Source organism: Anser brachyrhynchus, assembly GCF_964034855.1.
Source record: "Anser brachyrhynchus genome assembly, chromosome: 8".
Lineage (NCBI taxonomy): Eukaryota > Metazoa > Chordata > Aves > Anseriformes > Anatidae > Anser > Anser brachyrhynchus.
Genome location: NC_137702.1, coordinates 20390074 through 20417036, shown reverse-complemented (window position 1 = coordinate 20417036; position 26963 = coordinate 20390074). Strand labels below are relative to the sequence as shown.

Here is a 26963-nt window from a genome sequence, read left to right as displayed (position 1 = left end):
ACAGACGGTGCTCTTGTGGAGAAGACTTGGAATGGCTCTCCTGAGTTATTTCTACCGGAGGTGCTCAAAGAGAAAAGTATACCGAAATGTGTCTCACCACCGTTACTGAGTCAGTGTACTAAAAATAATAATAATAATAATAATTGTGTATTCCCAGGTCTCATTCAAGCACTGAGATTTCTCAGAGGAGGAAAAATAAAATGCACTGACAATCTTTCAGTGGTGGAAAGATTGTGAGTGGAAGAGTCAGCGTTTTCCTCTAGGTGTCTTATAAAAGATAGAGCCCGAGGCAGGATTCAGCCACTCCGTGTTTGAAAAGCAACTTTCTTTAAATGAAAGGGTGCCAGATACTAACACCTAATTTATGAAATTGAGGAATGTCAGCTTGCTTGTTGATTTATGGATTTATGGGGCTTTTTTTTTTTTTTTTTGGTTCCTCTTCTAAAGTGGCCATTCAGGAGTGAATTAATATGTAGAAGTTTTTTTGTTTGTTTTTTTGTTTTTCCGAGGTATGGAGGAAAGAATAGATCCCATTAGGAGAAGAAAATCATGGAAAACCTGAAGCCAAGGACTGGTTTTCAAGGCTGAATTCCACAAATCAGTTTTGACAGACATTGTACTGAAGTGTTTGACATAACCCTCTGATCCAGTGCTTCAGAAACTGTTAGTAACTAACTGAAGAGCTGTAATAACCAACTCTGTGGTCATGTTTAATGTTCACAGTACTGAGCTTCAGCTTGCAGATTTTCAGCCAGAATATTTGAAGCTGGGCCAGTTGATTTTATCTGGAAAAATGTAATATGGTCATGCTTATTTAATGGGTTTCTGTCTCTTGATGGCTCCTCCTGCTCCCTGCTTCTTTTCCTTCAGGCATGCTGCCCATTTCTCTTGCACACTACTACGGCAGCATGAAGTCCTTAACAGCCACTCCTGCTTCCCCACTGCTGTATATGAACAACTTCTAGGAAAGGTGTACTTACTAGTGTGTTCTCTATGCTGGAGACTCAGAGCAGCGTTTGGAGAGGAGTACCCAGGTGACCTGTTAGCTTTCTAGCACAGTGCCTGTCCGCTGGAATCCTGTGGTACAGGTTATCCTTGTGCCCGGGTACACTATACTGCCAGCTGAGAATTAGCTATGGAACATACACGTTTTGGACAGCCAGTCTGTGGAGCCAGTGTCCTAGCACAACGGTGCTGCTTGAAAATAACCAAGTGGAGTGAACTGTACCAAAAAACCCAACTCAACAATTTGCTATTGCAAACAGATTTAAGCTGTTTCTTAAGTGGCTTATGAAAATAAGCACCTTATTCCCATTTTGTTTGCATTTCCATTTATTTTACAAGGCATCGTTCACACAATGATAACAAGGTACTGATCCAAACAATTCTGTAACAATTAAAAAAGTAAACATTTGTTGTGACCATGTACATTAAATTGCACTTTTAATAACAAGCATTACACTTATATTTCTGTATTATACTTTATATAATACATGGATTTGTTACACAAGAACTGGCAGTAATAAGCTGTTCTCAGTTAAATGTCTTACAGCACTATAATGCTCTTTTTTCCCCAAGTCTATCTAGTAAAGTATATTTTATAAACTAGGGCCATAACCAGATAACGAATGCAACTACAAACCTGGAAAATGTCATTGTTAATCAGCACGATGAAGCTGCTCTCTATTTTCAGTGTGCTGAAGTGAAGCCACCTTGAATGGCAGACAAAGTGCTCTGGATCAGAATCATACTTGATTAGACCCTTTTCTGCTTTGCCATCTTTTCCCTGTTTAAATAAGCCAGAGACTCCTCTTACATGGGAAAGCAATAATTCCCAAAGCTCAAGAGAGCTCCTGGTAGTTTTGAAGGTGGTATCAGTACCACTGTGTCCCTAAGAGTTACTGGAAGGAGGGAATTGGAATCTGGAGAAAAAGCTGAGAACATCTGCTTTTGTTTTCATTGGTAGTAGCATCCATGTATCATATAAAATACAAAAATAAGAGAAACTGAAAGGAAATTAGTACAGCTCAAGATTCTGGTGGTATCAAATCACAAATGAAGTCTGTGATACCAAATCCTTTTGCTGTATTTATCCCTTTGTGATTCAGTTTCCTATATATTATTCTATATATAAGATATAGTTTTCCAAAGATACATATATATTCCTTTACAGGTTAAATAAAAGCAAGTCCCACTGAATAAGAAAATAAGAGGAAGTAATGTTCTAGTTCTCTACCCATATCTTTTTTTTTATTTTTTTCCCAGGTAAAAATAGCATGAAATACATTCAGTCGCAAAGCAGCTGGATTCCAGGAGAAATGGAGAGCCCTGTATTCCTGGAGGATTAACCTGTACGTCTTAAGTCATGATCCTGAAACAAATTGTGTAGACGTCTGAGTTAGAAAAGTTAGGATCTTCATCAATGCTGATAATTAGTCATCCAGTTCTAAATTCTTTGAATTTCTCAAAAACAGCTATGGATTAGCCCAGTTTTAATGGCTGCTGTGATGTATACATAATCTAACTTGAAAGGTCCAAAAATCAGTACTTCATTGTATCTCCCCTTAGTATTGTTACTTGGAAAGAGGTAACGGGACAGCTCCCAGTAGGGTATTAGCATAATAGATGGAAATAGAATCTAGTTCAGCCCTTCGCATTTGTGAGAACAACGTGATGCCTGGTGCTGTGTGCACCCACAGCCCTGGGTATGCACAGCGTTGTGTGTTTTGTGCAGCCAGCTGTAAGCGTAACAGCCTCTTCTGCAGGGTTTAGCTGTAACAGAGGCATGCTGGTCAACCGAAATGACATATAGTAGGGTTTTCCCTTCAGCAGCTGGGAGAAAACCAGCATTGTAAGACAACAGAGTTTCTGTTTTCAATGCCAAAGGTATTTAGACTTACTAGATTACATAGAAGTATGGCAATTTTCCTTGAGTCTAACAGGAAATCAAAATAAGAGGTATAATTCTCTGACACATACAAGCAGTTTCACAGATCTCACTGAAACTGCTTAAAGAAGGGAACAGAGTTCCCTGTCTCCTCTGGAGAGAGCATCAATTTCTGATGTGTTTTTTAAGTTTCTTATGCCAATAAAGTTAGATTTGTATTGACTTCTAAGTGCCATGTTCAGTCAGTGAGTGATACCGGGACACTGAAGTCAATGAGCTCCTTTGTGCTTTGTCAAGGGCCTGAATTATTTCTGTTAGACGTTGGAGCTCCCTCTCCTGTTGTAAACAGCTGTCTTTATTCCGTGTTGTTTTTCACACAATGGCACAGGTGAAAGCATCTATTTAGAAGAAATTTTAAGGGCAAACCAAACAGTTTTAAGAACAATTTTAAGAACAAAACAGTTAAGACTAACAAGGAAAAAAATTGCTTATCTAACATGTACATTAGCTGTAGCAAATTAGAGAATATACTAATTAACAGGCAAGACAAAGAAATGTCAGCTGGTAGTACTGAGTACACTGCTGACTACCTCTCCTGATACAGATTTTACTAAACATTCACAGGTATGGACCTCAGGGACTTTGCAGTTTCTTGGGCAGTTTCTTGGATTAAAGCCACTCATGATATTTTCTATGTTACTGTCTTTAATTCTTTCTAGGTACGTTTAGAATTTGTTAAAGTAAGTGAAGTGCTATTACTTTAGTGTAGTACGTTTGAGTCACAAAGATAATCCAAGACTAGTTCACAGATGTACTGCATAACTAAATCAGCCTTGCTTCATTTATCCTGTAAAGTGTTACAGTCAAAGTAAATACTTTTTAAAGTGGAAAAAAGCAGTTGTGTGTTTTTTTTTTTATTTTTTTTTCGTATTGTATTGGGCATCTCAGGAGAAGATTAGAATCTGACAAGATAAAGCAGTTGTACTAAAAATATTCTTTGGAGGTTTGTCCCTAATCAAAGTAAAGGCTTTATTTCAGAACTTTGCATTTTCAATAAAATTAAAAAATAATATTTAGTTCCATAAAGATATATTTATAACATTCAAATTATCTTCAATACAATTTTGATGTTGATACATAGTTTGATACTGACTCAGGAGAAAAAAAAATGATTCACTCTAATCTTAAGAAGTGGGTTCCAGGGCCACATGAAAATAAGTTTCAGCAAGACTTTGATGATGTTTCCCTCTGAAAATCTAAATGTTGAACCAGCTATCCCTGACAGATCAGTTGGTCTGGGATATGAGCATTTCTAGCAAGTACTCCATCAACCACTGCTGAAAGGACTAATTAAAACAGACTTTTTTTCTTACAAGAAACTGTGTATCTCAACAGCATGTACAGTCAGCAGGCAGCTTTAGCTTGCCTGGTTTAATCCTGCAGTTTTGCTGCTTTCCTTGTTTCTGAATTTAACTATGCTCATTCATCTAGATAATGACACAGAGCTATTTTTCTCATTCTTTCAGTAATTTTGAGAAGATAGTTTCCACATAAATATTACTCTTCCAAGTACCTCTGCTACAAACGCTACCTGGGATGCACAGATGGAAGGTGAAAGTCGCTTACTGCCCTTACGTCACTGCCAAAAGTGGATAATTCAGCCATTGCCTTCTGAAACATTTTTGCTGCTGTGAGAGGCACAAGGTAAGCCAGTTCCTATCCTACAGGGTTTCAAAATCATCATGGCTAGCAGGTAGCAAACATGTATTTCTCACAGAAACTCAACTTCCACAATCAGAGAGATATTACAATGAGAAGGATGAAGGTGTGCCAAAGCTAGTTCCAAACACAGAAGCTTATTTAACAATTCTTTTTTGATGAACTGGGGAAGTACTGCTCCCATTTTCCACTCATCCACTCACTCTCTCTCATTGGACCCTTTACATGATGTAACACATTGACTTGGCAAAAGACTAAATGGGGAAAAAAAAAATCAAGACTTTTTTTATTTTTAATTTGAATCACCTCTAGTAAGTGCCATAAAAAGAACAGGGACATGACTGTACATCAGGGAGCTGGAGGGGTAAGGTCTTTGAGCAGCAGTGAGCTGTTACATGAACTCAGCTGCTCAGGGAATCACAGTCTTAACTTTTTTTTTCTTTTTTTGATTATTACTGCATTTTTCCAATCAAGGTTTTAAATCCACCTGTAAGTATGATTTAAGATAAATGACACGAGAAATATGGACACTTGTCCAGCCATTGGTGTCGCTCATCAGCACAGTACTCTCAACGTACCAATCAAGTGTTCTTAAGTGTCACTTCAAATTTATTACACAGTTTATTTCAAGCATGAAATGGTACTGATAAGTGAGTTAATAATGCTAGGTTTAGGTAGTCCACAGAATGGAAACATCTTTGCAAATATTATTAGCAAGTGACCAGGACAAGAAAGATTTTTTTTTTCTGTTTGCAAAAGAGATCCCTTCTGCTTTTTCCTTTTTTTTTTTCTCCTCACCCTGTTAAGGTTTCCAGATAATCACTGTTCTTGCAGGTACTTTAAAAAATACCAACATTTTAAACTCCTTATTCTTAGAGGAGAGTTAGAAGTTCATCGCAGGATAGCTATGTCAGGACAGTGATTATATTTTGATCTCTACTTCAAACAAGTGACTGCCTTTCAGAATTGTTCCTCTGGCACAAGTAAACATTAAATTTGTACCACCCTGTTTGAAGTAATTCGCAATTATGCTTGACAACAAAGCACAAGATGAGTATCATTAAATTTTATTGTACAAAACGGACAAGATATGGCATTCCTTTGAATTAAAAAAAGATCAAAAGAGAACAAATGTACTTGGAACAATTTTGTAAATGGAACAATTAATACACAACCTTTTGTCCAGCAATGATATTTATCTGCAAGACCACCTTATAGACATGACAAGTATAATTAAAAAAATATTCCATCAGTTCAAGCAATAGTTTAATTTTCCATGAAAGAAGTATTTCTATAAACACTTTATGTTCAATCAAAACAAACACTTTTGAATTTTCTTACCTTAGAGATATAAAACAACCAGAGAGGTTTGGGAATCATCAGAGAAGTCTATCCCATGGGAAAAGTCTAAGTTTGGTATTCCAGTTGAAAATGTTTTTATAAAAATAAGTAATACCGATATAGCATTTCCTAGCCAAATATTTATAGCAAATTGATCTTGTTTTTGTGGTGATTTATTCATCAGTGCAGCAAAAGCCTGTTGTTTGTTTTATTTGATACCTCACTTCTGTGTAAAACTCAAAATTTGAATATAGACCCAGGGAAAAGGTTTTGTTAATTTTATTCATAAAAGCTACCCTTTATTGCACAGGACTTACAAAAGGTCAAAACTATGCAAGGTTTTCACTTGGCTTATCAGCAAAACCACTGAAAAAATGTTGAACAGTTTTCCCTTTCTCGCAGTGGAAGGAATTCTTTCTTGGCATTCTTAGTATAAACATGAAATAAAAAAGGGGAACTAGGTAACTATGTTAAATTCCAGTTCAGTTGTAAATAAACAACAGTGCTACTCAGTGCTACAAAGAACTGCACTATTTGCATTTCTGAAGAAAAAACGATCAAAACTATGAAATTATCAGGGAAGCTCACAAACAATTGTGCCAAGACAGTGCAAGACTATCTTTGCTTCTTTGCTATGGCCTAAGCTTTACAAAAAGTGCTTTTCTGCAGGACGTAGTCACTGCGATAAACTTCTGAGATGGTCCCAGGGCATAAGTTATCCTAGACACACACACACTAGTACTTGTTACACTGTGCTTTCTGTGAAGAGATTATGCTGCAGTACTTACATTTTCCATTCTCTCTTCCTCCAGAAGAAAAAAAAAAACCTTCTATGCAAGATAAAAATAATTTTGAATAATTAGTCATGTATTAAAGAACTAGTTTTGAATTATTTATTCATTTTAACATCTAGTCATATAAAATAAAGTGTAAAAGTATGAAGGTATCAGAACGTGGCTTTCAGCAAGGCAGTTTGGGAAGTAGGAATTCAACATAAAACAGAATATTTTTCCCCTTTTGAAAAGGATCACATCAGAATGAATGAAAAACATTGAAGAATTTCACTTCAAGCCTGCACTCCTGCCTTTTGTCCTTTACCCAAGAGGAGAGACCACTGGAAGAATCCTCCAGGGTTTCAGTTGTGTTGTTCTTTGTGCTCTTGTATCAGGTCTGGCTGGAACTATGTACTGCCCTCTTTGGGTGGCAGGGGTTGCTGAAGCTGCTGTGGTGGCTGTGTGCCTGCGGCAGTTTTGATAGAGTTCAGAGTTTTGCTAAACCAAGAGTTCTTGGCAGCTTGGATTTCATTCATAAGGGCTCCTCTCTGGTGCTCCAGCTCCTAAGAAAGCAAAATGGTCAGAATTGATAAAAAAAAAAAAAACCAAACATAAAAGAGCATCTTCAGACTCAGTTTCTTGCAACCTCCCAGGCACTGGGGAGAAAAACACTGAAATCACTGAGACAGTACTTAGACATACAAATGGAAATCTCTATTCTTTTGTTCTTCTCTCTTTTTAAAAACAAACAAGCAAACAAAACCAAAAAAAACCAAAAAACAGACAATCCTAAGATTCTGGAAGTTCACAGGTATACAGTAGGTACAGGCATATGCTCCCTTTAGCAATGTTTTTTTCCCCATGATTCATAACTTGCACAGATCAACTTGGACAGAGTACGACAAGGCTAAGGAGACTGCCCTGCAGTACCTGCATTCCACGTACCTGAATTTTGCACTTGGCTTCCACAAGCTGCAGTTTGGTCTGTGCAAGTTCCAGCTCCATCTCTCTCAGCTGCTTCTTCAGTGCATCCTTCTCATCATCTGTTTCTATGCCTTTATTCTCCATGCTTAGAGAAGGCAGCTTCAGTGTCCCCTCCTTACTGAAAATCTCACTGCAGTGTTTGCAGGCCATCACTTTACCCTGAAATAGCCAGAAAGCTCGTTTTTAATCCATGTTACAGGAGTTGCTCTGTTTCCTGGAAGAGCCATTTTTATGTTAGACTGCCTTTCTGTGCTGAAGTTTTCACACTTGACATTAAGAGAATTTGAGAAGTTCTTGAACAACTTCCTGAGTGCATGAAACAGTATAAAGAAATCCTAAAGCCAATTTAGCATGCTCTGTTAATGCCTTTGCTCCTCTTCATTACTCAAACCTTCTTGCTACCAAAGCTTTTTCATATTTTGCAGTATTTATGTCAGCATAATTCAGAAGAATAAATTACATGCTGGGAACTTCCACAAAAGCACTTGACCAAATTCATACAGATTTTGATATTTCCAAGAAACCCAGGTAACTTTTCCACATTTCCAGAAGGAAGCAGTCAGCCTGTGTTTGCTGCAAGGGACAATACTGCCTTCCTGATGCTTGGTTAGTGTCCCAGGGGACGGTCCTTTTTGCTAACAACATCTGACACACAGTAGTAAAGTTTTCGTGCTACCTGGCGAGGTGAGCCAGCCGCTCATGGCTGAAGATGTAGCACAGCTGGTCTGGGTCACAAGCAAACACAGGATATTGAACTGTTCAGCAAATTATAGGAACATCTATACTAGTGTATTTTTGGATGAATAACAGATAAAAATTGTCACTACAAAGCAACAAATCAGGTTCAGCTTGAGTACTAAGGAAAAAACTAGAAGTTATAGCAGAGAGAAAATGATTCTGCCTACTCAGTAGTGACACAGAAGAGGGATGGAATTACTACCTGATCAGGAAATATTTACCATCAGTGCAGATACTAGTAATGGGGTTTAGAGAAGGGAGAGGAGGAACTGCTATAGAAATTCTGGGTATGAACCAAGTTGTGCTAATTACTTAAAACTGTTTTGCTTAACTTACACGGTAGGCAAGTGTAGAAAGCCAAAGATAAACAGTGTCCTAATAGCAATGCTGATCCCCTCCAGCACGCATGCTGGAGTAGCAGCACGTTTTCTCCTCTAGACAGCCATCTTTTGTTTTCATTTAAAGCAAACATCTAAGTAAATACAGCCTCTGTACATTTTTGCCAAAAATATACATTTCTACATGAAAATCTATATGCACTTCAGTTTGAGAGTTCCAGCCTGTATGATACAAGATAAAGAACACTGGAAGGAGATACACCCTTGAATTATTCACATTGCATGAAAAATGCACGTGGAGCTATCAGCACAGCTGTTTGGATGTTACGGTTGTCGCAATAAATATCACTTCCCCTTTTTTTTTTGTGTCACTGACCACACTTGCGTTAGAGCCATCCTGTATGTAGAGGCATCACTCTCACCTTCACAACTTCCAGTTCATCTTTACTGGCTGCCTGCTGTTTTTCCAGCCTGGTACTCAGCTGGGAACAAATCTGGAGCAGAGAAAGCAGTCTCTTAGATAAAGTTTATTTTATTAAAATATTACTTAAGATTTTTGGCATTTTTTTTTTTTAGAGCTAACATTTCTTAAATTCTGCCTCACACAGGTAGGTATGTGTGTTCCCCCTTAACAAATCCACTGCTGGGGATAACTGAGACCGAAAAATATGGCAGCATTCAATACAGAACTTGAACATGGACACCAGAACATTTTATTGATTATCTGGTTTATGTTTCCACTGGTTTATGTTTCGACTGCATTATGTCACACAGCAAAGAAACATTCACCCTACAGTACTAAAAATAGCTTAAAGATGGGTTATTCTTGATTCCCCAAATTAGCAGACTATTAGGAAAATCAAAAAGATTTACCACAAATTATAATGCTTTCTGAAAGCCTAAAACATAATGTATCTTATTTAAAGAATGAGATAAGCAACTCTAAAATTTCAGCTCTCAGAACAGGTTGAAAAAAGTTTACAAATAAATAAAAGAGAGTGTCTCTAGAACCATTACCTGTTTATAGTCTGCAATAATGGCCGTAGTTTTCTTAATCTCAGATTCTGCCTTCTCTAGCTGCTTCCTGAAGACTTCCTTCAGCTAGGAGTTGAAGGAGAGAAGTTACACAGTACACTGTGTAAAAAAAAGCTTTCCAAATGCATCATCAAATTGTTCTCTCAAAGTCTTGCTGTGTGTACAACAATTCTACATCTTTTTCTACTTCTGAAGAACTGGAAATTAGTAAGAAAGTCTGTTTTACTCAATATACAAACACCTACGATAACAAAAAAAAGTCTCTACTGTGATACAGTGTATCACTGTTCAGAGAACTGTCCTATACAGGAGTCTTCTTTCTCCATGTTAAATAGTGCAGCATGGTCCACAGTTACATGCTTTATTGTTGGGTTGTTTGGTTGTTTTCCCTCTGCACAAGGTTTGGGCAGACAAATTGTTTGTTTGGAGATGGAACAGGGGAGAAGAATCTCTCAGCACTATCACGCTCATCTCCAAAACAGGAGAAAAAAAAAACTGTTTTAGTTGCCAACAGAAACGGAAGCAGGAATCTGTTTTAGTTGTGCCAGCTAACTCATTCCTCCACCGTTAAGAAGCACTAAACATGGAGAGACATTTCAGCAGGATTAAGGCCTCCATTGCCTTTTATATACTAAACACAGAACTTGTAGGGAGAGGAAAAAAAAAGAAAAAAAATCGATTGTTACAGTCACTGTTATCAAATGGCAAAAATAAGAGTCCCTGTATCACTCTCAAAGCATACTTAGGTGTACATCAGTATTCAGCACATAAGATATGTAGGATCAGAAAACTAAGACTGAACATTTTGCAACTGAGTGAGGCCAGGTCTGGGCAGCAAAATCACTCCAACCCTCAGTTCTGTCCTGTTGATTCTAACTTCTGAGAGGAATGCCCATAGCTTTGTTTCAGTGAACCAGCAGCCTCTTAGAAGGCAACAATTCCTCCAGTAACCCTCTTTAGATAATTAAGAGACATCTGATCGTGCCTCCTTAGTTGTGACTGCTTACCACCTACGAAAATGATTGTTATAATACTGCGAAGGGAGTAAGATATGGAAAATTGGACATTCAGGAAAACACTGAAACATGTACTTAGAAAAAAAATACCCTGGCACTTTGAACTTCTAACTGACACTGCATTTTGAAGACAAAAATCCCTTCCGTAACCACAATACATTCGTGCTTTTCAGATTATCCTTTTGCTTGCATTCAGCTTAGTGGGAAAGACTGGAGAATGCCTTACCTGAGCGGTTTCCTCTTCCTGCTTCCGTTTCTCTTCCTCTGTCTCCACTAGTTTCTGTTTGGTCAGGAGAAGTTCCTTGTTCAAAACATCAGCTTTGTCTTCAGCCTAGGATTAGAAACACTGGTGTAAATCATGTTATCTGTGCCAATATAAGTGTATTGGTGTATATAGATCTCACAAATACTGCAGCTTCAGGATCTAGAGTTGCCTTTTCCTGCCCTTGGATGGCTCACCCAACCTATTTTGTAAATGAAATTCCCTTTTCAAGTAGCTATTTTCTAAATTATTTCTTTGTGCTCCAACTGTGGAAAAGGACCCTTTTGTCAAGTGTTACCCATGCCCAGGTGACAGGTAAGCATAGATCATATGTCGTAGTACAAACGATATATAAAATATTTTTGTTGGGAATGACATTAATGTAAGAGAAGAAAGCATGATTCAGCTCCTGTCTAACTTTAGATAACTCATTTCATTTTTCTATCTTTCAGGCTAGGTGCCTGCACTGTACCTTACAAAGCATCAGAGCTTAGGCAAGTATAAGAGACAAACAGAACCATCAGAAAAAAAGGTTTGTTAACAATTATTTCCTGGAGAAACTTGATACTGTATGCGTCCTGGAGAATACAAACTTTCTCCTTTCTTTAAAGGGCCAAGCTTATGTAGATACATACTGGGAATTTTTTGGATTCTGTGAGCACTATCCTCACTGATCACCGGATTGAGCACCAGGAGAGAAATGTATTTTTCAACAACTGGATATATTCTGTTGACTTCCCCCACTGGGAGATACATACTGCACCACATCACTTTTACCACCCAGTTACTGAGCAGAACAGGCAATGACTGTAGTCAAATATTACTTGCTGGAAATATAAGAGGGAAAATGATATTACGAACAACAACAGCACAGATACTGTCTCTGACCTGCACTTTGTTTTTCTCTACTACCGATGGTATTAGCTTATCTACTGCTACAGTGTTAATTATTAATGAGGGTGTTAGTGGTGACTGAGAGCAACAGAAGCAGCTCCACCAAGACCTCGTCTGAAGAGATGGACTACGGATTTCTGCATTGCTCAATGTGTATACAAGGCTGTATGGGAGAAAGGAAAAATGAGAAGCAACAGAACGGACAAGGGATAAGGCTGACATCTCAAAACAAAAGAGCTCAGGGATAACAAAGGTATTTTTGACAGAAGACATGTTTAGGACATACTTTGGAGGATCAACTAAAAATCTTTCCTCCTTTTATGTGGTCATTCCAGGTTTTCCAAGCACCTGCCATGGTGTACAGTATCACCTCTCCTTGCAAGTGAGGAGTGCAGCAGCACAAAGCTTTTCTTTCAGTGCCACTGAACTGAGGTGGGGTGTGAGAACACTTAATGGAGCCACTCATCTGCAGAAAAACTGCTAAAATGCAGGAGAGCAAAGAATGGGGCTGGCAAAGGTACATGTCTAACAGCTTTGTCATGACACTTCAGAACACAGCAGGGGCAGAAGCAGATATAAAGCTGCTTTACATTCCTGGGGAAGACAGAGCACCTCAATGCAGTGTTTTTGTCTTTTACACCACAATGCCCACTCCAGCAGGCAAAGTGGTTATCTGCCCATGCTTGCTCGCCAAGGTGCCTCAGATTTTTAGAATCACACGAATCCACATCAGAAGAGCCTAGCTGCCAAGGGTCTGACTAAATAGAAATACACTACTGTGGCCAATGATGTTTACAATTCTGAGGTTAGATAAAGAAGCCAAATAAATAGAGAAAATCAAATTGAGAGACCCCTGCAGGAAAAGATTTTACATTGTAAGAGGCACTACAGCCTTCACTAAGCAAGATGCTAATCATGAGGGGTGGTGGAATATGGCCCTCCTGTATTCCATACCACACCACTTCATTCTCTTTTAATTTAGTTGGCTATACTGAAATTGCTGTGAAAAAAATAGATCCACATAAGGTAGCAGACATTCTGCAAAGCAACTTCCCTTAAAATCAGTCTTTCAAGGAATATGTGATACCTTTTTCCAGTAAACGTTTGTTCTTTGGTACCTGCCTAAAAGATTATGGCTTACATTTTGTAAAATGAACCGCAACAGAGAAGGTGCGGTCAATGTTAATGATACACTGCTGTGTATGCCTATGCCTGCATCCACGTGGAGATACAGCAACTAGAATTAAGGTTGTCAGGAAAACAAAGGCACAAATACCAATGCTTTTAATTTTGTGTAAATGCTTTCACTTGAGCAAACAACAGGGCTACTAAAACTAGTATTGCTAAGCTGGAGCTTGGAGCCATCTCTTTCAGCATTACCTGGTCCAGGTCATTCCGTAAGGCAATTTTGCTTGTAACAAGCTCATGGGCAAGGTCATCGTTCTCCTGCTCCAGCCTCATGCTAGCTTCTTGGAGCCTGCGATTTTCCCTCTGCAGAAAGAAAGGAACAACCAAAAGAGGAAGTTAACTCTTACTGATATTAAGGAGCGGTAAGCGAATATGTTGTATGTATAAAACACTGATAAGGCAAGAGTGCACATCAAGACAGGACTGCTGCTCTGGGAAACAACAGTGAATTAAGCCAGCAGTGCAAATGCAGCAATTCCACTTACATCCCAATGGTTATGTTTGAGTCACGGAAGTGACACACTGATTGTAGGATTTCTCTGTCAAAAGTAAACACAGTCCTCTCAATAAAAACATCTGCTTTCTGATTCCTCCTCATCAAAAGAAATAAGACAGATAAAATCCCACCCAGCAGCAGTGAACAGGGAGATAACTCAAAATGATGTTTCCATGTAGAAAGCTGTCCTCTGCTCCATTTTACAAAACCTCATCTGCAGGCAATCCATAAAAATAGTCCATTCTGGAGATGCCGTGGTACCAGCCATTTGTCCTCTGTGGGACCAATAAAGAACAGCACTTAGAAGGGAACTCCTTATAGCTCATATAACACGTACATCCTCCTGTATGCTTTCTCTGTAACTTGCACCAGTGACAACAGGTACATTTTACAGGACACCTGCTGAGAAAAAGTGCCAGATGGAGAGGGGACATCAGTCCCTGAGTACAGGTCCAGAACCTGTTCTGCCCATGATGCACAACAACACAAAATGTAGACCTTCAAGACTGCAGGCCCTGCTCCTCCCCTGCACGCACCTTCTACCCGCTCCACAAAGGCAGAAATGACTACGTAGAGCACTAACTGGTGAAGGAAATGCATTGGGAAAAAAAAGAAAACCAGCAATTCATGTTTCTTAAAAATCAATTTATGTGACTGTTATTTAGGGCTGAGAAGCAGAATTATATTCAGAAGGTATCTGTGGGTTGGTGGACTTCCAGGAGTCTGCATCAAATCCCCTGGCTTCAGAAGAACACAGCGAGGTGAGCCTCATACAGATGCCCTTCTCAAACAGATTTTGAGACAGCAAAAAAAAAAAGCTGACATTCAGTCACATGGTGACTGCAAAAGAGACTGGAAAGGGAATCTGTTTGCTATGGAAACTAAAGAAAAATGCGAAGTTCACATGGAAGTTTATAGATGGAGAAACAGTAACCTACATGCTAACATCTCAAAAAGGGCACTTGAAAGGTTATGCTCTCCTAAGACATACAGTAAAAGGGAATATATTAACAGCACTTAGAACAACAAAATAATTCCAAGAGTTGCTCATTGAATGTTTTCCTACAAAACATGATTTCTTTGCATAAGCATATTATTCACCAGTCTTCACTTCCTCTTGCTCACCAGCTATGCTCAAATAATTCTTTCCAAAGCTCACCGCAGTGAAACAACTGTTTTTCATCTGTTGCAAAAAGTTTTTGCATGCTTGTCTTAAAAAAGGACAACTACAGTTCTAAGAGGATGCTAAAAAAGGTCTCTTCTTTGTCTTAGCTTCCTCTGCGGCAGGAAGCAGAACCTCTGCAAATACTTTCTCCCTAATGGGACATTATTGTGTAAGTGGATTGTGCACTGCCCTTTACAGGAAAGTAAGTTCATTTCCTCCCCAAAAGACTGTACTTTAAATAACTTTGTTTTGTTACAGAAACTCTAAAATACTTGTGATTTCATGCAATGAAAATAACCATTGCTAAAAGACACCTAACTTTGGGGATTTTTTTAAATCACATCATATTCTGTTTGAGACAAGGAATTTTTAAAAGTAAAATTATCCTGTAAGGATTATATATACTTTGAAGCATAACAGCAAATTGCTATCTTCAGTAATAATAAAAAACTCCAATGAAGCTTTATTTCTGTATTTTGTTCAGACCATCCAAGAAGTGTTGGTTTTTATAGACACAGGTCTGTCAGTGAGCAGTTACCAAAAAGTCATAAGTTCACTTAAAAACTGGGACAAAATCAGGACTGTATTACTGTCAGGTGCTACAGCACCAATACCTTTTCATAGGGATGTTGCTTAGAGCAAGGAATCAGCAAATTCTTAGACTTCCACAAAATAACCCAGAAAGAAGTTTGCTTTAACATTTTTGCTATGCTTTTGCCAAAAGCTTGTGTGTCCGCAAAGCAAGCTGCACGGTGTGAAGTTCGGAGTTCCTGCTTTGCATTCGCAGACAAGTGGAAAGCAAGCTACGTGGTTGGAAATGCGCTATCCTCCTCTTAAACTGAAATTTGCACGGTACATTTTTAACAAGTTAAATATCTCTTACCTTGGACATCCAGTCAATAGCTAAGAGCTGAGTCTCTCATTGGGCCACCTTTACTCTTCCTCCACACAGGGCAGTATGTGCGATTAGATGGTTTGTCCTTTCCAGCTCCTCCCCCCAGATCTAGCAGTGAAAAACTGCCTCCTTCCTCAGGAGGAAACTCTTATCTGCTTACGTCTAAATAAAACCTAACGTTACACAATGAAGACAAAAATATCAAACAGTGCTTTTCGTATCTAGCAAACTACTTCCGATGCCTCTGAGAAATACACAGGGTTTTTATAAAATACCAGTTGCAATGGAATGAAGCTCAATAGATGGAGCTGGTTCATTATAGCAGGACTCGCAAGCAGTATTTTGTAACCTGACATGAGCCAACTAGTCAGACCTGTTAGTTGTCCTTGGTGTAAACTGACAGCTTCCTCCCTTTTCTCTAGACACCACTAACAACTTACTGACTATACCAACGATTTCCTTCTCTTCGGTATCACCCAGTTTCTACAATCATTAAAGCACAAGATTCCCTCTTTCCCAAATTCCTCTTTCCTGTTACAAAAGGCATCTGGTGAACTCTTTTAAAAGGAGGATACTGCATTTCCAAAAGGGACAAACACCGCTGGTACGGACAAACACAAAAAAACTTACCTCCAGTAAAGTCACAGACCAAATACTGCTTTCAACCATTGGTGTAAAGACAGTGAAAACAGGATATAAAATAATTTTTAATACCAACAAAGCCAGCCAAAATAAAATAAAATAGCCAAATCTTCAGTGGGTTTTTGGTTCCTATTTTTAAAGAGGATATTCTCCAACTTCCATTACATACTTGACGGAAAGAAGGCAAACTTGAGAGCAGCAGGCAAGCCTCAGCCCAGGAAGACTGAAAGGCTTAGACTCCACCCTTTGCTCCCATTCAGCCAGCATGAAGGAGCGATACCAGACACGATTAGTGATGATGAGGTATTCTCTCTATGCTGCTACTCAAGCTGGGTGTAACGAGCCACAAACCTCGTTAAGCAATTCAGTGTCACATTTGCTGATGAGCAAACACCCAAACCACAGATCTTTGGGCAAGAACAGGTCCTCAGTGCCAGAATGAAAGCAGGGATTAAAATTCACTTTCCTGGATGCAAGCAAACTGAAGTCTTCGTAAGCCCATTGGAAAGAGCTCTGGATTGTGAAGGCAGCTCTGAAGGAAAATCCTGTAAAATGCCACCTAGAAAGCCAAAAGGCTTTCACAGCAAACTGTCCAGGAAAACTTTTTATGGGAAGCAAAACAGAGGCACCTGGAGGTGGTTTGTGTTTTTTGCTTGTTGACTCAAAAAATATTCCTGGAAGTGCCACAGCACTTTTTTTTCTTTTTTTTTTCTTTTTTTTTTCCCATTTTCTTAAAACCACGAACAAACAAAAAAATCTACATCAGGAGTTACCTTACGTTTTTCCTCATGGCAGTTACCATTCAGTTATCAGGACTCTGAATAAAAATGACCAGTGTATTAGTTTTTGCTTCCAGTTTGAAGACACAAACAAAAGGCTGTTATCTCCAAATTACCTTTATTGGGACAGACAACATCTCTGTCGTGCAACAAAGTCCACAGATGAAAATGGGTTTCTACCTTCAGAACAGAACCCTGGGCACAGGCAGGGTCTGACTGGAAAACTTCCACCAACTTTGCATGGACATATCCTTTTTATTTAAAATCAAAGACTCCTAAATCCAACTTCAGCAATTTCTTATCAAATCAACCACAACCCTGTTATATGAGATGTTCTGTTCTCAAACACGGAAAAAAAAATATAGAAAAATATCAATCTGAATCATATTGCTATTTTTTCTGCACATACAGGTCACTTTTTTATTGACTTCTATAGGCAATTTTTAATTTATTTTAACTGACAATCATGAAAAGTGGTGGCAAACAGGAATTTAGAACTTGTTTACTTTTACACCCTTTTAAAATCTGACAAAAATATGAGTGATAACTTGTTATGAGTAATGGAAGATAAAATTAGTTGACTGTGAAAACGTCCAAAAAAAAAACGAAACACTTTTCCTGCATAATACTTGTAAATACAGGAGAAAATAAACACCAAATCTCATTGCTCTCTTTAATACTGTTCTTTTGGTAAATCAAGTCTACTGCAATCAACACGTGAAACAGGAGCCGCGCAGGAACTCCTGTGGCATGTAACACATCTTATTGTAGCACATGAACTCGACCTGTCAAGAAAATGTGACTGGTGAACGGCAGGCCTGGCATCGCAAAACCAGCCCTTTTCTGGAGCTTACGGAGCACTCGGGTTGGTGGCTTTGGAGCAGCACCTGCCAGCTGGCTGGATACACCCCTGCTGCCCTCAGCCACAGGGCATCTTTCCTGGGGCTCCTCAGCCCCAGCATTCCTGTGCCCAGAAGGTCAGTTCACGGAGAGACATCCTTCCTCACTGCAATTCAGAAGTGCCAACACACCCCCGTTGCTGAGGTACATCTCTATAGTCCCAACAAATGTCTTTTGGCAACAAGAACTGTGACACACTGCAAACAACAAATCTGTAACAGCTATAACTAAAAACTGTCAACAAACTGCAAGCACGTTTCCTCCTCGACCTGGAAGAGGAATATTCGGCATGGATCTCCATGCATCTAAGGAACACTTCCTTCCTGGGTAGTAAATGAAAATAACATTTTGTTCTGGAAGAAAAACTGTAAAAAGTATAACAACGTGGGCCTTGGGGGCACAGCCCAGGCAGAGAGCACACAAGGCCAGAGGGAGCTAGCAGCAGTGCTGCGCTCATAGGCAATACCAGCTCTTCAAAGCAGTGGAGACTCAGTCATTTCCCAAACCAAGCCCAGCTGGACAGAGTCTAGCACTGACGCTGCCAAAACAAAATGCATTTGTAAGCATATGGGCTGCTGTGTGATCTTTTAAGGGAGAAGTGAAGCTGACTTTTTACTTTCTGCCCACAAGGAAACACTATGGAAATGTCCATTCCCACCAGTCTCAGCCTGACACATAAATAAAATCAAACAAGCAAGACAAGGAGCAGGGAACACTTACAAGCATTTCTCCATGACATCCATCAGCTGAAAAATGAGTCCAAACTTTGCATTTAATGTGCAGCTAACCAGTTATGGAGCCTCTCTCTAATCACAGCATCAGTAAGAAGAGCAGAACCAATCCAGTGAGTTACAAAAGTACAAGCCCAAACTTGGGCTGTGATCTTGACTGTGACAGTGACTCACACAGGCAGTGGCCAAAGAGCCACTTTTTATATCCTCGTTTGCAGTTTGGGGATAATATTCTTCAGCGTCGGTTGCCCAAGATTAACTAGTTAATGTGCTCCTACAGAGCTTTAAAGAAGCCTTCTTTGGGTTTTAAGCATTATTTTAATTCCACAGTAGCATGAGTGAACCACTGAATTTTTATTTTATTTTTTAATATAAATTTTCTGGTTAACAACTCTTGGCTGCTACAGCAGTCCCGGTCCTCATGAACCATAAAACATACACTCCTTAACATAAAAAGAACTATATTTAAAACATCGTTGTTCACAGGTAAATACTTTAAAAAAATAAAAATTAAAAAAGTCAGTTTTACTTTCTCTGTAACTGTAACTCTATCTCATCCTATTTATGAAGCATGGCATAGTCTTTTGCCACAGGTTTTCACACTGTGGTTTTCTGAACATGGTGTACTTTCCTTACGTTCACATACTGTGTAAACCTTTGCACACCCTATTATTTACTACTCCACATTCCAGGCATACTCTATACCAACAGCAATGTCATTTCACATAATAAGGCACGATGAAGAACAGCAGGATAACAATACAGGTGTGTGTAAGCAACATCAATTCCCAGCAAAACTGGGCAATACGCAGTAAAGTGCTTCAACTCCGGCAGCTTCACCTAAGGAAATCTAAACTCTTTTTAAAATAAGCAAGTAATAAATGAATCCTGAACTCTATGTAAAGTATAAACATAGAGGCAGAACCTCCATCACACAAAAATCTATGGCAACAGAACGTAGCAGTAACAATAAAATAAATACACCAGAAAGATAATCAATACTGATCCAAAATTTAAGAACTATTCTTTTTTTTTGTGAACTATCAAGCTATCATATTAATAACTGAAGCTCTATTCCTCTGCTGATCTAAAGCAGGATATTTATTACTATGAATTCTATTGCAGTAGTACATTAGGACTCCAGGCGAGCTCAGGATCCCACTGTACTAGGCATTATATTAACAAAAAAACGTTTCCTACAAACAGATGAAAAACAAGGATCATATCAGTCAAGGAAGAGTTCATCTTCCAAGTCTCTGTGGATGTTACTGCACACAGCTTGTGCTAGAACAATGTGTATTTTCTCCTTTTTGTGTCTGTAGCTGAGAATCACCCTTTGTTTCTGCGTCTCATGAAGATCTCCCGTAAAAGTGCAACAGCAGGAGAGTTACCTACAAACATATAAACTGAAAGAAGAAAAATATTATATGTGGCTATTTGAAGATGTCTTGAGAGTAACAAATTGTGATTCAAATACTCCTGTAAAACACTAAGTCCAAGTGTTCAAAGTGCTCTTTCAAGAAAGGGGATGAGTTTCACCTGCCATTTTAATTCCCTGAAATCTGCATCAGCATATCCTAGAGAGGTGAGCATGGTACGTGCACCTCTACTTAACTGCTACAACTGGATCACTTCCCACATAATTTAGCCAACGAACCAGGTTCCCGTACAGCATCTCCCGTACCTTGTATCTGTCCATGGGATCTTCCTGTTGCAGCTGACTCTCTCGCATAGTTTGGTACTCTTTCTCATATTTCTTCAGCTTTTTTGTTGGCACCTGTGGAACACATTTGGAAGACATGCATTTAGAGATTAGAGAAATGCTGGAAAGGCTGCCTGAAAACTCTGCCTGCAAACAGGAAGCAAAGCGAGTGCTGGAAAGCTGCTGCTGAATAAAGTCGCTCCCCATTGCCCCCCCTTCCCTACTCAGCAAGTCATGTCAAACACTTACTGATACAGTTCACACTGGCAGAAATCTTTCTGCGCCTACTGTTGTTAATTTTTCAAATACTTAGCAGAAAATGAAAGTGAAGTAGAGACGTTTTAATGAGAGAAACAAGAAGGAAAGAACCACAAACAACAGGATTGAGAGAACAGGGAAGAGGAAAATATGCTTTGATATGTATGATTCACTAAAACAAAGTGCTTTTTTTTGAAAAAGCAAAAAAAATTGCTACCAGTGAGATTAGAAGAAAGGAGCGTGCATGCAAAAGGACTGGACAGTTCCCTGGGGGAGATCAAAGTAATGTTTTTTATTGCTGAAAGAGTATTAATGTCTAAATTACTAGCTTGTGACCAATGCCCTCATGCAGTCTGGCACCAGAATCCTAGGCTAAGGTGGAGACGCTGCAGTGCTCGCTTCCAGCCGCAGCAGGGAAACAGCAAAGCAACAACATAGAAATCACAAGCCGTTTGGTAAACAACCCTGCAGAAAGGTCAAGTCCCAGAGAGTTTGATTTCTGGGAAAGCACAGCTTTGAACTTGAAACAAGGTACACAGAGAGCCCAAGTATATTTTTTAAACAATGCATGGAGATCCTTTGCTTTACTTTCACCTAATTGGTAACGCCATGCGTTACGAGCCATCCTGCCTCCCTCTGGAGACCTGTAACAGCATTACTGTATCTCTGCTGTACAACAAGAAGCTGCCCGTTATCATATGCTGGTATCCAGAGAGATCACTAACACAACATACCATCAGGACTTGTAAATACATGCTCTTTCTGATCTGTTATGTGTTCCTGATCTGTTATGTATCTGTCTCTTCCTCTTGTATGTATTGATCTCGTCTAGCTAACTGCTAGTGCAAGGGCATGCCACTGTCACCTTGCCTGAGGGCACAAAATTACTGCCAATGAGCAGAGATACATTTTTACATGTAGTTTTGCTGTTGGTTTTCAGTCCAATACCTCCTTCCTCTGCGATACAGGACGGGACCAGCAAGTTCTCAGCATCACTGCAGAGGCCTCTGGGAGGTACAGGAGAAAACGTGAAACCCGTGACCTGCACAGCAGAGTGTGCAAGGAGCTACCCTGGAGAAGCAGACAGCGCTAACAAAGCCATACTGATGCCCACAATTACAGATGAAATCTTAAACCAACCCCCCCCGAAAACAAAGCAAAGGGGAAACAAAAACTTTCAGCGTTTTGGATGTACAGATGAGAATTTCACTTTTATCACTCAGTATTGCAAACCACAATGAAATAAAAATTATTTAATCAGAGGCGCTTTTTTACTTTTCAGCTGGGCAACACACAAGGTGCACAACCAGCCCTTTTTGTCTTAGCTGCAACTTGAAACCATTGAGGCTATTTAGTAATCAAGAATAAGAAATCAGTTCAGCACAGAATTTTGAATTCTGTAAACCCATCACATATCCAAAGCCTCATCTATTCCCTCCTTCAGAAATGCTTGCTTTAATCTTACCCAGAGAAACAGATCAAGGCTCCCAGGCTGGAGCATTACGAGGATCCTCCAGACCCAGCTCTCCTGTGTTATTTTGTCATTTTATGTTCCTGTGTGCTACCAGCACAAAATTAAGATAAGCATGAGGGAAACATTGTGGGGCAGTATGGCAAAAAGGTGCAACATAGGTGAGACTTAGGAGATGATCTCTTCAACTAAATATTTTCCTGATTCTGGTGCTTTTAACTAAGTTTTTAAAGTACAAATAAGAAATAACTCTCACTACAGAGAGAGAGGGAGAGAAGCGTCCCACACACGCAGCCACATGAATCCTTCAGCAGGAATCAAGTTCTCTGAGGGCATGTCTTAAAACCCCGTAACTCTTCCCACCAACCACTCATCTCTTCTCCTTTGCATTCTTCAGTTTTGATTCACAGCCGTGAGTAGGACCATGCCTGGGCCCTCTGTGGCCACAGCAGGGGTAAGTTCACAGCTCCTACAAGAGCTACCCGTGGACGTAGCAGCTGTGTGCTGGGACGAAGCGCAGGGTCCACACGCCTGGTCTGTTCTCCAGCAAGCGGCGTGCCAATGTTTCTTTACCAGTGTTAACAGTAAATATGCCTGAAACCAGGATCAAAGCATCGGGGTACATGGAAATATGCAGTGTTGTAGTTAGAAAATGGCTTCCGTGCTCATCAAAAAAATATCCTGGCTTTGGCACGGCAATGCCAATGTACGCTACAACCTTGTCTTAATTGGAAAGCAGTACCTAAATACAGTGAAATTCTATCTTAAGGATTTTGTTGGGGAAGGAAAGTCCTATTAGAGAAACAGTTCATACTAATCCGCTTATCCCATAAAATACAAACCCGAGCAGGTATGCTTAATAACTCTGGCAGAGACTAGGCTACACTGTTAATTGTCTATTCAGCCACAGTATTCAAAGGAGTTTCGTAATTTATTACAGCACTTTCTCCTTCTGCAAATACACCGCTAAACTAAAACAACAACAACAACAACATTAAAGCCCGTTTCCATGTTTCCTAATTTAATGCCCTTAAACAGTTTGTGAATTCAGCAAGGGACTTCTCTTTAAGCCCTTCCATAAGCACCTAGTGCTAGCTGTGCTTCGGTCTTCATGGATTGCTCCTGAACAAAGCGTGCTCATAAGTTTTCTGTAAAAGCTTCTGTAATATTGATTTCTTCTTTCTTTAGCACCACGAGACGTACTGGCTAGAACTGATGGTTATCAAATTTAGGAGACTCTCATGGTTTATAAACATTGCTCATCTGTTTATCTCAGTATCTTCTTGACTCACTTTATTTTATTGTCTTCATGCATAAAGTCACATCACAACTAGTCATACATACAGAAAAAGCCATGCAGAGCATCTTAATAAAACAGCCATGCAGAAGAACTGAACAAACAAAACCTCTTTCTGGATAAAATAACAGACAGGTGCATGGAGCATCCAAAGAGTCACTGCAGTGAGCTGATATGCGGCAGGTGAGAAAAAATACTTGTTTTTCAGCTGGCTCCCTGTTCGGGCAAGACTCGAAAGCTCTGCTTCACCTTCTCTGGCAATCCTGCTCACTGGCAGCATGCCGAGCAGCAGCATTCACTCAGCTCCAGGAGACCTCTCCCTCATTCTGCAATTTCTTTTGCTGTTTACAGGCAGTTCAGTCTGACCTTGCTGGATTAATAAATCACACATCTATGACTCCTTCCTCTGAAATGTTTTATTGCTCTAATGAAGCACGAACACTCAGAGGAGGTAGTTATCATTATGCTCATTTGGCAGCCAAGGAAATGGAAGCAGAGATGTAAAGTGATTTCCTGAACATGCTGAAGACGGCCAGAGGCTGATCCAGATAGAAAAATCCCATTACCTGATTTCTAATTCCCAATACCACCAGAGTGCCACACAGAGCAGAGCATCTTTCCCCCATTCCCCCTTCCCTTGCTATCTAGCACTGCATAAAGACTTCAAAAATACATAGTCCCATCAAGCGACCGGTGCAGTCAGCATTCAGCTCTCTCTGCACACCTTCTGGTTCTGAGAAACACACTGGGGACACACAGCCAGTGCCCAAACTGTGTGATGCTTTCCTTTCCGATTTCTGAAGTAGTTGAAAATTTACTGTTTCCCTGGCTACGTAGGCACTTGGTATTTAGGAGTGATGCCAGGGACTTGCATTCCCCCAAAGAAGGGGTTACGCGGCGTGCTGGTGACCAACACAGGAGATTAGGGCGCGCACCGACAGCAGCCACAGCCACCCTACAGCCCTGCTTCCCTTTTTTCTCCGTCCGTCACACGCCTCAGCATTCCCCAGCACGCGTGGTGCTTGGAGGGGACAGGCCCAGCACCCCAGGACCAGCACCCAGCCCTCGCTCTGCAAGTGAGCGCTGGCTCCAAGTGGCTCTCACAAAACCACAGCTACGCATGCCCTTCGAGGGGATCTCAGTTACGCTTGTGCATACTTAGTTTTCTTCACATGATGGTTTAAAACAATATTTAAAGCAAGCTAATTTTGACATGATGCTTGGTTCCCTGAGGTGTGTCCTGTGAAGATGGCAAGCTTTAAACAGAACCTCAGAAAGTGGATTAGTGGAATAAAACCAAACAGATTTCATGCATTGTCTTTGTTCACAGTTGAAGTTGCTGTATCACTTTTTTCTAATTAACACTTCATTTTTAAAAGACAAATCAGATTCAAGGAAGGATAGTCCAGCTCAACACTTCATTAAGCCAAATTAAGACTCAAATTTAATACACGAAGAAACTGACTCAATGCTTTACTATTCAGTCATTGCTGTGGATAGCTGTATCATCCTTTCTGCAAAGCATGGTTGGCAAAAGGCACGAAGAAACACCTTGCAAGATCTGTCACTGGAAATAAGATGCAGAAGTAGATAAGCAATTTATTTTTCTTTTGGGAGGCTACAGTAATGAAAAAGAAAAAACAAAACCCACAGAAACATGTTGGCACAACAGACTTGTCTCTTGGATTAGATTTTAAAGGGGATGAGTGGGATGTCATATATAGACATTATGCAAAACAATCAGAATGACTTTATCTCCAATGAAATATTAGCCACAAGCATGAAGTCTGACAGGAAAAATGAAGTCTGACAGGAAAAAGGCCAAATCAGAGTTTCTCACAAAACTCCATTCACACTGGGTAGTCTGCAGAAAGAAATTCGGCAGCATTCATACGGAGAAGAAATGTAGGGATTAAAATCAGCTTCTTCCTAAAGAAAATGCACAAACTGGAACACAGTTTGAAGGATTCCCACCTCTCCTTTTGTCACCGTGCAGTGAAGGGCTTGCTGATAACAGGCTGTTTCACTGCAGGTTTGAAATCAAGTGGAACAATTGTCATCACTGTTTCTCCTTGCTGCAGCATCACTGCCAGGACCCTGACATCCCCATTCTAAAACACAACCACAAATCTCATTGAACGTTGTATAACCCCTGGGTTTAGGGCAACATGGTCAGAAAGTTTTTGTGAAGAAGCCTCTTATCATCTGATTCTAGCATTATCCGCATTGCAGCCTGGCTTTGGGGAAATTTGCAGCACAAAACCTGCGGTTCCATCGCAGTGGATAAAGGTGGGTCCGCACTGCTGTTACTCTGCTCACGCTCACGCGTTGCCTGCAGCACCGTAAGAGCCCTGAATGTCAGATGCTATTTTACCATCTACAGAGACAGGAAGGAGATGTTGCCTGGAATTCCTTGGAAAGGTCCACTGTGCTGGAGAGATCGTCTGCTTAACGTGCGCCTGTCTGGCTGCCTGCTGCAGAGCAGCATCTCTCGCTACCCTGTAGTTGTAAAAAAGAACTTACAGAGATGCTCTTTTCATATCAGCAAAGCAGCTTGCTCCAAAACAGCGCACCTAAGTGTGCCTTCATTGCAGGGAGGGGCGGGTTATTCCTTCTGTACACCATCTCCTTGGCAGTTCTGTAGGTGTAAGACCTCCTGAAGAGAGCCTTCAGGATAACACAAATCCAGGCTGAATGCTGGCTGGGGGCAAAGCAAATCAGCTTTGCTTTGAAATTTTATTTTTATTTAACTCTTTCACATCACCCCATTATTAAAATGTCTCAATTGCAGCTGAGACACCCATAGAAATTTATAAAAAGAGGAAAGGCAGGTTGCAAACTTACAGTGTACCCACACAATTTGCTGTGATTCAAAATGGCAGTAGCCACGATCAGCAACACGGGATGATTTCCAAAAGCAGATCTTTTTGTCAGCCTTTAGTCTCTAGCATATTTCCATTCATCTAAACCTGCTGAACCTGGCATAACACACTATTCTGCCACGGCCCTTCTGTTTACAGATCTGCTTAGTTAGGCTCAGTTAACAGTATAGTGAACTTAGTTAAGAGTTAGCTGAGCCCGAAAGATATTCGGTAAGCTTCTTTATACAGCAATCCACCAGCAACACAGGGAAAGAGAACAAGAAATTCAGATTCCCCGAGCTGTGGCTCTGAACTCTGGAGCGTACGTTTGCACTCATTGCAGTACTTGTGTTTTGGAGGCACGTATATGGACTGCAGGGGAATCTGCATTTTTTTTTTTAAAAAAAAAAAGGCTCAAGAAAAGCATGTTTTGCCTTGTGGCAGAGACTCTTCAAAATATTCACCTTCAGATTCCCAAATTGGTTTTCAGCATTTAAAAATTTGTTTGCACTTTGAGTTATGGAGGGTTTATTATCCACTTCAACACTATGTTTTAGCAAAAACAAAACAACGAAAAAACCCACACCCAAC

General features: G+C 40.0%; 1 protein-coding gene and 1 long non-coding RNA gene across 20 annotated transcripts in view; one reads left to right on the top strand and one right to left on the bottom strand.

Moving 5' to 3' along the window:
* The first annotated feature begins 115 nt into the window (after window positions 1-115).
* On the top strand, window positions 116-6807 carry LOC308198818. Its single transcript, XR_013954225.1, has 2 exons — window positions 116-663; window positions 2266-6807. It is a non-coding gene; the product is annotated as an uncharacterized lncRNA (long non-coding RNA).
* The window catches only part of RABGAP1L (RAB GTPase activating protein 1 like), a 253556-nt gene continuing 232250 nt past the window's right edge, over window positions 5658-26963 (bottom strand). For 14 of the 19 annotated variants that reach the window (XM_080601910.1, XM_080601907.1, XM_080601908.1 and 11 more), the window contains 7 exons: window positions 20468-20560; window positions 13368-13478; window positions 11058-11162; window positions 9798-9881; window positions 9203-9274; window positions 7666-7863; window positions 5658-7283 (listed from right to left, as the gene is read on the bottom strand). In XM_080601910.1, the coding sequence (XP_080458036.1) occupies window positions 7128-7283; window positions 7666-7863; window positions 9203-9274; window positions 9798-9881; window positions 11058-11162; window positions 13368-13478; window positions 20468-20560 (819 nt within the window). In that variant the 3' untranslated portion in view covers window positions 5658-7127. The other 5 variants (XM_080601914.1, XM_080601913.1, XM_080601906.1 and 2 more) reach the window with 3 other exon arrangements.